The sequence below is a fragment of the Castanea sativa genome, chromosome 10 (genome assembly GCF_040712315.1).
Source record: "Castanea sativa cultivar Marrone di Chiusa Pesio chromosome 10, ASM4071231v1".
Lineage (NCBI taxonomy): Eukaryota > Viridiplantae > Streptophyta > Magnoliopsida > Fagales > Fagaceae > Castanea > Castanea sativa.
Window position 1 is genome coordinate 6,490,939 of NC_134022.1, and position 10,949 is coordinate 6,501,887.

At 32.2% G+C, this 10,949-nt stretch overlaps 1 protein-coding gene across 1 annotated transcript; it reads right to left on the bottom strand.

Moving 5' to 3' along the window:
* Positions 1 to 1,905: 1,905 nt before the first annotated feature.
* LOC142613755 (7,8-epoxymelianol synthase CYP88A154-like) lies at positions 1,906 to 5,519 on the bottom strand. The gene is made up of 8 exons (XM_075786242.1): positions 5,244 to 5,519; positions 4,362 to 4,839; positions 3,765 to 4,034; positions 3,444 to 3,533; positions 3,126 to 3,204; positions 2,932 to 3,038; positions 2,580 to 2,701; positions 1,906 to 2,461 (listed from the first exon to the last, which is right to left on the bottom strand). Exons 1-8 carry the CDS (start codon positions 5,474 to 5,476, stop codon positions 2,368 to 2,370), a joined length of 1,473 nt encoding a protein of 490 aa, XP_075642357.1. The 5' UTR covers positions 5,477 to 5,519; the 3' UTR covers positions 1,906 to 2,367.
* Between the last annotated feature and the right edge of the window lie 5,430 nt (positions 5,520 to 10,949).

Here is a 10,949-nt window from a genome sequence, read left to right on the forward strand (position 1 = left end):
AACCCTAAAAAAAAAAAGAGGCACACTCTTCTCTCTCTTAGAAGTCTTTAAAAACGTGCTTAGGGTTTCCTTTATATCGTGGGAGAAGTATATCAAAAACCCTAATCCTTAATGGGCTTGAACTGTGTTTGGGCCGACTTAAAATTCTGCAGAAAATTCATGATGCACGATTCTCGATCGATTGAGTCTATTCTTCGATCGATCGAGCCGTGCAGAAATAGAACAGTAATTTCCTGCAACTACTCGATTCCAAACTTACATTAAACCAAATTTTGAGCAAGTCTAAACCTAGACTAAATGTTTTGATCATGGTTTGCCAACATAATACACATTGAAGTTCTAATACATTAGTCCTTAAGGTCTTAGAACCTAACAATTTTCATTGGTAAGTTTAAATTAGAACCAATAATAATTTACCATTTATAATTTATTATAAAAGTGTTGTAAAAAATGTAGTAGATGTCACACTTTTTTTTTTCACAATACCTTTATTTTTAGTTGTGGTTGGTTCCAGTATGCAATTTTTTTTGTTTTTGTTTTTTAGCTTAAAAATAATTAATACCTCAACAATTGTGAAAATATTGTGGCAATTTGTTTTGATAATATTTTATTCTTTTAGGGTAACAGCTCATATGCAGATAAAATAAAAAGCGTGTTCAATAGGCGATATTTCCTAAAAGAAAAAAGAAAACTAGTGAAACAATTTGGATTGAATAAACCAAAACTATTATAGCTTTGCTACTGTAGCTTTGAGCATTGACCTTTTTAAAATATAGAAGTTTAAATTAGAATCAATAACAACTTACCAATAATAATTTGTTATCAAAATGTTGTGAAAAATGTTGTAGATATAACATTTATTTTTCCACAATACCTTTATTTTTAGTTGTGGTTAATCCCAATATGATATTTTTATAATTTTATTTTGACCTATAAGAACTTAGCACCTCTAACAATTGTGACAATTTGTTATTTTAATAAAGTTCAACAGGCAATGTTAACAAAAAAAAGGCTAGCGGAACAGTGCCACTTGAACAAACCAAATGCACGGTTGCTTTACTCATTTACACTTTCTGTATATAGAAATTTAAATTAAAACCAATAACAATTTATTACTATAGAAATGTTGTGAAAAATGTTGTAGATGTAATACTTCTTTTTCCACAATACCTTTATTTTTAGTTGTGGTTAGTCCCAATATGATTTTTTTTTAAAAAAAATTTATTTTGACCTATAAGGACTTAATATCTCTAAAAATTGTGAAAATATTGTGACAATTTGTTATTTTAATAGAGTTCAACATGCAATATTAACAAAAAAGAAAAAGAAAAAAGAAAGGGCTAGCAAAACAGTGCCACTTGAACAAATCAAATGTACGGTTGCTTTACTCATTTACACTTTTTATATATAGAAATTTAAATGAGAACCAATAACAATTTATCACTACGATTTATTATAAAAATGTTTGAAAAATGTTGTAAATGTAGCACTTCTTTTTCTACAATACTTTTATTTTTAGTTATGATAGGTCTCAGTATGATATTTTTGTTATTTTATTTTGACCTATAAAGACTTAACACTTCTAACAATTGTGAAAATTTGTTGTTGTTAATAGAGTTGAACCGGCAATATTTAAAATTAAAAAAGAAAAAAGAAAAAAGAAGAAGCTAGCGGAACAGGAACAGGAACAGTGTCACTTGAATAAACCAAATGCAATGTTCCTTTACTCATTGGCACTTTTTATATATATAGATATTGAAGACTCCAAGTCAGTCAAATATTCTTATTGTTCCGTCTTTGAAAAGATCAACTAAACAAATATATATGGTGATTACTATCGAAGATAATGCTGCACTTTTGTACATTATATACAATACTCACTTTATAAGCTTCACCGTTTCTTGCGGAGTACGTCATTTAATAAGAATGAAGTAAAAATTAACTCAAAAGCTGGAATTAAGAATTAGATACAGGTGGTGGTTGTGGTTCTAAAGAATCTAAGCCCTGTCAATTTTGATGTAATCATTCAAGCAGCTACAGTTCACCCAAAACCATCAAAACTTTTATTTTAATGGATAAATTCAACCATTACAAATATTATATTCAATATAAAAATACATATACAAGGCTTTATGCCTAGCACGAAATATATATATTAAATTTGCCCCACGTAGCTTAGGGTGGTTTCCAACTTAAACTAGAGAGTATTTATATATGTGAGTGAGGTTTGAATCTAGTGTCTAATTACGTTGAACCCATTAAAATTATAACACGTGTTCACTTTTGAATATATGTCATCCTCTTAACAAGTTCAGTGCATTATATGTACTGGATCTAAGCCTCTCACTTTATTGACAATGTAAATAATTATGTGACTTTGATGATTTTTGCAAGGCACATGTCTGTCGGCCTTGCTACCGGTAAATACTTCACTGGGCAACCTGGATTAAGTCGCTCCACACTGTACCAATTAAAAAAAAAAAAACCTTGTAAACATATGCAGAGAGAAAAAAGTTAATTTTATTTGACATGAACTAATTAATGTTTAAAGGTTGCAAAAAGAAAGCATGCAATCTCACTTGTAGTTAAGGATATAATGATGAAGGAAAATGGCGATCTCAAGCTTGGCCAGATCACTTCCAGGGCATATCCTACTTCCTGCTCCAAATGGAAGGAAACTTCCAGCTCTGGGTTTATGATTCTAGACAAAAGTTGAGCAAACTTGATTATCAATTTTTTAGACTTGTTATTAAATAGTAATAATATAACTTCTTCAAAATACCTCTTTTTTTTTTTTTTTTGACAAAGACTTCTTTAAAAGTCTTAACAAAAGAAACTTCTCAACCAAATTAACTTTTTTCAGAAATGTAAGTAACCGACAGAAGGGAATAAGAAAAGAATTGTAAGATACTAAAACTTTGTTCAACTTACATCCCATCTTGAAGGATCAAATTCCTTTGGGTTTGCATAGGTTTCAGGATCCATATGAACACCTCTATTCCAGACTAAAACTTTCCATCCTTTTGGAACTAGATAACCTACAAGTAAATAAATTTCTTTAAGAAGCCATAATATAAAAGAGGGCTGATAGAGTTTGAAAATATATAGGTGACTGAAGAACTAACCATTCATATTAACATCCTCTTTCGCCTCTCTGAAAACTGAAAATGAGATGCTAGTTCTGCGCAGCATCTCATCAATTACCTAGTTCATAAAAATTTGGAGCTTGTTAATTTTTGTTTAGCTCGTTCATCATTTTTCCTAAAGGAATTTGACATAAACTTGTTTCACATGTGTATAATCATTTTCTACTCCTTAGATTGTCCCGTCATTAGTACTAGTTTTCTTATAAGAACAGTAATGCCTCATATGCTTTTTAAAACAATCTTGAATAATTTCTCTTCCCTAGATAGGAATTGCATGCTTCTTCAATGCGTGCATACCTTTGAAAGATATTCCATTTGTCTAATCTCTTTAAGGCTAAGCCCTTTTTGTGTAGATGGTCTTCTCTTCATGATCTTCTCTTGCTCTTCCTGAAAAGTGGAATCCAAGTTTAGTGAAATAATCTTTTTTTTTTTTTTTTTTGGTATTTTATTTAATTGGCCACAAGCAAAGGTTAAGTGAGAAGTAATTCTAATTCAACTGTGCCTTTAAACTATATGTTCTCACTTAAGATAAGATTTATTCCAATCTAGGCATCTAGCTCTGTTGGGTATCACGTTACACGATCTAGTATACTATTTCAATACATACTACAAACCAACCTTTGCTATTTTGAAGACCTCTGGATTTTCTGATAGATAAATGATTGACCATAATGCACCATGGGCTGAGCTTTCATGACCAGCTAACATGAACACGATTAATAAATCTATAATATCCAAATCCGCCAATTGTTTACCATCTTCGTCTTTGACTCCCATAAGTAAATCCATCATATCTTTTTTCGCATCTGTTTGATTGGTGTTGTCTTTCATCGTGGCCCTCTTTTTGTCTAGTACAGATTGGAATATCTTCACCAACTTCTTTCGTGCCTGAAGAAAGAAAACCACCATGAAGTGTCATTTGTTTTACAAATACAACAAAGATGGAAACTAACAATTTTCATCCATTACTAGACGACTACTACATAAAATAGAGATAGTAAGATATTATTATCATTATTATTGTTATTGTTATTATTATTTGTTCCAAATGAGGCTACATAACAAAATAGTTTCATTTGAGGCCATATAACAAATTTTTTTTTTGAAAACAGTATAATGGGCAAAAAAGAGCCCTAACTAAGTTAAAAAAAGAAAGTAGCAAGGCATACATTAGGTCTTTCTTTTTTATTGTTTTCTTTGCTGATGAGACTTTACCTTGAGTGCTCTGTGGAATACAAATCCCGGAAGATTAATGGCCTGAGACTTTATTCCTGCATTTAAGTCTGTGTACAAGTTCTCTACTGATGTTATAACTGATTCACTATATGTACTGATGAAAATGTTTGTAATGACTTTAAAGGCAACCCCTCTCAACTCTGCCAAGAGCTCGACTGGCCGATTCATGCTAGCCCACTCCTCCAAAGAATTAACCACTATGCCCTCTATAAGATCTATATATCCAGACAGTGCCTCATGGCCATTGATGGGAGCTGTGGTTAGCCGGCGCAATCGTTTGTGCTCAGCATTTGTAATGCCATGGAAGGATTTACCTGTAAGGATTGTTGTTGCTTTAGGATAACCTAGTTTGAATTGGTCATCATTTGTCAAAACTTTCCTACATGTTTCTGGGGTACAAACAATCACACTTGGCTTCCCAAACATGTATGTTTTGTAGATACCTGTCCGGCCATATCTGTAATTCCATAAGAAAAAAAAAAGTATAAATATGTGCTTAAAAAAAAATCGTTGACAATAAAATTCCATTTGCTTGGCATCTTGAAAGTTAAGAAGTATTTTGTTATTTATGAAATCTTAAATATCATAGCAAATTTCACATTTTTTATAATTATTGAGGTGGTAGGTTGTTATTGATGTACAATAAAAATGATTTAGTGGTGATCCCAACAAAAAAGTAATGTTGCACTAATTAGAACAAATCCTTTAACCTACTTTTTGTACTTCACTTTATGCTACACTAATCATGCTACTAAATGCTAATCATAATTTAGAGGCCAATAAACAAAGAATGCCTTTACAGTTTACATGCATGTAAAATACTGTGTGATGGGTGTTTGTGAGAGAGAGAGAGAGAGAGACTTGGAAACAAGGTTGTATATGTAGGAATCAGGGTCATCAGATTTGAAAGCTTTGAGGAAAGTTGGAAGACCCCCAAGGTAAGGCCACCCCATATCCCCAGGAGGGAGAGGATATTGTGTTTTCCCCAGCCTTCTAACATAATACCACTCATTGAATCTCCTGAGAAACCCAAACACAAAGACATAGCCACCCAACAGAACTGAAAGTATCAACCACAACAGCTCTATCTCCATTTTATCTATAGTTCCTCTCTTTCTTAGGACTGGAGGAAACACGTACAATAAGTTCAAGTTCCCATAAGGGGGAGTTTTTATAACCGTTCGTGACTGTTCAATGCTCATTACTTAGTCCATGTTTCTTTATTTATTTATTTATTTATTTGAGAAGACTTAGTCCATTTTTCTTATTATCATTAATATTATTATATTTGTATTGTTGTTTTTGTTTTTATTATATATATTTTTCCGAAAAGATAATGCGTGTGTTGGAAAAATTCTTTGGTTAACTTCATTTGGGGTTTACTTGTTTGTTATGTTTTGCTCCCTTTCGATGATTTAAACTTCAAAACAAAATGCTTTTGGTCACTTTATTAGTACTACCCATTTAATAATTTTTGAGTTGGTTCTTATTCCCTAATATTTTTCTCTTTGTCGTCCCCTTCCCATAATAAAGATGATCGTAGTGATCAGCCGGAGCCTGCCAATTAACATAAATTATCATTTTCACTTATTCGACGGAAGTAGACCTTGCCGGCATGGTTTTGAAAGCCAGAACGGGGAACTGCTCCTTGAAACGTTTCTTTAAACTCCAAAACCCGTTCTACACACACACACACACACACACACACAAACCAAGCCAGTGTACAAGGATTAAAAACCATGAAAGATGCCGACGTGAACAAGGATTAAAAGAGAAGTGTACTGTCGTTTTGCTGCAGAGTAGACCCCCTTGCTGGCTGTTGATGGCTACCATGTGACTGGAAAAAACTAATAATGTTGATTGCTACCGTGCGGCTGGCAAAAACTAAAAAATGTGAGGTTTGAACTAGCCTGACTTTGTTGTTTCAAGAGAAGAGGATGTCCAAATGAGAGAAAGAGATAAAAGTGAGATTTATTTATTATTATTATTTTTTATACAACATATAAATTTTACTTTAGTATAATTTAAGTGTAAACATGTAAGAAACTCTTTTTTAAAGATTTAAACTTCAGCTCTTGTCCCTATACCTCATAAGCACTTATACTTGTAAAGTGACTTTGTAGAGTGACTTTGTAGAGTGACTATCACACCATAAATTCATGCATATTTTTTCCTTTTACATAACTGTAAGTCTCACTTATTAAATTTATAGTGAAACCCACAATTTAGATGAAATGATGAAGTATACATTTATAATAATATTAGAATATACAATAATTTTCGGATAGAGACAGTGTACTTGTAGTTGTGAATTTTTGGGATTTTGTTTGCTTGTGTGTTTTTATTTTATTTTATTTTATTTACTTAAAGCTTGCACACCACACGAGATTGAAAAAGAGTTTTGGACCTCCTACTTGTTGACTTGTTTCTCGATTAATTTTTTTAGTGATTAGTCTAATTCTTAGTTCTACAAAGTATAAACCCACCAATTCGTATATGTTAATTTATTAAATTTATTTATTACTTTACATTTACCTATCAATGTAAGATTTACACTATATATTAAACAAATACGCATATATATATATATATATATATATATATATATATTTACAACAAAAACTTTGAACCTTGAACCTCGATTTGACTTCAAGATCGGTCCAATATTAAAAACTTTGAACTTCTTTTGGCCAAAAAACACTTTAAGATTAAAGATGTGTTTGAATATCGCTTATTTGCTAAAAACTAAAAACAATGTAACAAAATAATTTTTAAATGTGTGTACTATAGGACCCATATTTATATTGAAATTTGTGTTTGGATGACTTTTGTGGGTCCATGAATAGTGCCGTGAGACCCACAATATTTCAGCAAAACGCACAAAAGCTGGTGATAAACGCTATCCAAACTCCCTCTAAATATGACAATATCCAAGAAGATAATTTGAAATTTCTAGATTATTAAAAATAATTATCTATTTTTTTCAAGAAAGATTATAGTTTATACAGATAATTTAATGAAACCAATTATGCTTAGGGTTAATCCAATAAAAAAAGATTCTATCTTAATTATAAAATCTAAATCATAAACCGTGATTTATCTCTTTTATATATAGTAGCAGATAAAAACAAAGAAGGTATATAAAAACCATACTCAAAAGTATCAATTGACACTACCCCACATAAATGTACATGTTAACATCACTGTGGAGAGTGCACTAATCTCTCTCTCTCTCTCTCTCTCTCTCTCTCTCTCTCTCTCTCTATATATATATATATATATATATATATATATATATATATACACGCAAAACTAAGAAAAAATCTAATTAAATTTTAAATTGGAGTTTAATACGTATCTCATCTAATTTTTAAATTTGTGTGTCAAGTGAATTTTAGGAATTTTAATGGCTTCCCTACACACTACTGTCTTATTAATATACAAGTAATTGTTTTTAATAATAATAATAATGCTAGTAGGATTCTCTGAAAAATTCTAAATAGATGGAGAAACTGTAATGATTGAGATTTGTTAGCTGTTTGATTCGCCAAATAAAAAATTGTAGTTGTTTTTCGTTTTTTTGATCAATTTGTAAATGTACTGTATTGTGATCTACATCACAATTCACTAATCTATAAATGATAGAGTATTTTAATTTCGTCTCAAGAGGAAAGACACTAGCGAGCGATAATATCTATTTTTTTTTATATACAAGATAGAATTCTACTTTAGCCTAATCTAAGTGTATATGTGTGTGAAGCTCCCTCCTGGAGACTTGAACTCCGGCCCTTGCCCCCCACACTCCACAAGCACTTGTACTTGTGGAGTGACCATCGCACCAAGGGTGTGCGGTGGTGATAATATCTATTTTTAAATTGGAACGGTTATCTTCGATGATGATTTCCTCTTATCTGATTAGACAGTCATAAACCTCAACATAATTAACCCTCTGTCTTCTTCAAACTATTTTGTTTAGTTTTTTGTCCCTAACATATCTATAGTAAAAATCACAAAACATTTTTTTAAACTCATATTTGGAACCATCTTTTTTTTTTTTTGGGTACTCCGGGGTTCTGATATTGGGCTAATGAAATTTATAATGATAGAAACTTAGCAGTGGTTTTTTAAATTTTAGTAAGTGTTGCAATAACTCTTTTTATAACCTTACTTGAGTTATAGCAATAGTTTTTAGAAGTTTTTGCTGGTTTTTTTTTGTTGGAAAATTTAGACCCCGGTTGATCAAATTAACAAGTTTTAAATTCAAATTGTTAATTAGATTTATTATGCATAAAACTTGTTAAAACATACAAACATCAATATCAAGTCAAAACTAAGTGCAGCGGAAAAATAAATAAGATAAGATATGATGACCCAAGAAAACCAATGAAACCAACCAGTTTCACAGTAAAAAACCTGGAGGGAAACCTTCCCGAAAAGCAATCCACTATAGTAAAGAGAAGTTTCAGATCTAGTACAAAACCTTTGTCCCTAGACTCTACAATCCCCGTAAATGAACTCACAGCAGAAACCTTTTACCGCTTCAGAGCCTCTGAACTCTTCAATATATGAACACCACCCTTTGATGCACGGATCACAGTACGTGACTCACTTCTTTGCACGAATCTCAGTACGTGACTCACTCACCAACTTAAGAAAGAAGAATATTGGTTGCAAAGTTCTTCACTTCATCAACAATGAAGATCAAGAAGCACTTGGTTACAAAACTCTAAGGCGCAAAGACGCAGTAGCTTCTTCTAGAGAGAATAAGGCTTCGGTCACCTTTTGCATATGTTCTCCTTATATTCTCTTATGTGATGGCTTCTAAAATAAGCCTTATATATGCCTAGGGTTGTGAGAAAAGAAACCCTGCACAAATACAAAAACCTAGCCCAAAAATCAGATTTAAAAATTCTGATTTCTGTAACCTCAATAGATAGCCTCGATAGATAGCATCTGTTGAGCCTCATTAAACCTCGATAGATAGCTATCTGTCGAGCAGCTGTCCACCAGGTGTCCAGCAGCTATCCGCGGGTGTCCAGCTTTAGTAAACACCTTTTCTTCACTTGTTTCTTAGTCCAATCTTCATGGCTTTAATACTAGACTTGAACAACATGTTCTTTGAAGTATTAAACACATCCTAGATCAATCCAAATACAAGTAAAGTGCGTTTTGTCAAAAGATTAGCCAACTACATAAAATATGTCCTTAACAATCTCCCCCTTTGGCAATCCGTGACAAAACCACAACAAACATATGAGAGAAGTCATAAATTACTCAACTCATACTTACTTGTTGAATACAATAAAATCTACCCTAACACAAACTCTTGAAAAACTTTGCAAGAAGAGAGTTCATGGCATGAAAGACTTTGACAATCTGTATTTCTAAAACACTTTAAACAAAACTCATCAAGGCATCTTAGTGTGAGACAGAAATAATAGATTGCATACAAATAAAGAAACATGTGTATAAAGAGAGAAAAGAAACAACACATGTAGAGGTAGGTGAAGAAAACATACATCATCACATATATCAAAGATAAGCATAATGTATGTAAACATGGTCACAAGACCTAAGGTACAAGAAGAAGAAGCTAAAAGTAGCTCCTACAACAACAAGGAGATAAACACTCCCCCTAACAAGATGAAACACATCTCCCCCTTACAAAGGAATGTATTTCTCTCCCGAACTTGTAGAATCTTAAAAAGAAACCACAAATTCTCCAATTTCTCCCCCTTTTTGTCACGATTGACAATGGGTACAAGAAGCTAAAACACTTCACTCGAGAAACATAAAGATGATCAAGAATGATCAAGGGGGTACAAAGAATCCATATAAATGCATGAATGTAATGAAACAAGATGCTATGGATGACAAGATAAAAGAAACATGCAAAACATGTGAAAAACAATGCATGCAGAGGATCTCGATGGATCGAGAGGTGTCGAGAAGCTATTGAGAGGTGTCGAGATTGCGATAAGAGGCAACAGAAGAACTCGACAGATAAGCCAAGTATCGAGAGGTGTCGAAGAGGTGTCGAGATGGCTTAAAAACAGTTTTTCAAGAAGAGAAAAAAACGTAGATATGAATGCAATCAAACATGCAACTCAGCCAATAACCCAACCAACATTTTAACCTCTCAAAACATCTCTCAACCAACAAAGAGTTAAGCATTTGAGATCCCAAAAACTCACACACACACTAAAAAAGTCTAACCAATTTTATATTTCAAAAACAAGTTAAGACAGTTTAGTGAGCATACATCAACACATGTAAACCTTGTGATGGCCAAATCACATTGTACCTGCACATGTATCAAGAGTAGCAAAGAATATTGCGTGTTGTGTGTGAAAACATCGCAAGATTGCATATGTGTCTCAAAGTTATGATGATTTGAGATATAAAAAAATCACTTTAACTCACACACAATCATAACTGTTTGATGGGGACTATCACCTTCAAGGTACATCCTATAACTCCCACATCTCCTAGAAAACATGCTTGCAATCATATTTAAAGCATTTTTTATTTTTTTGCTTTTATTTTCTTTGCATATTTTATTTTTAT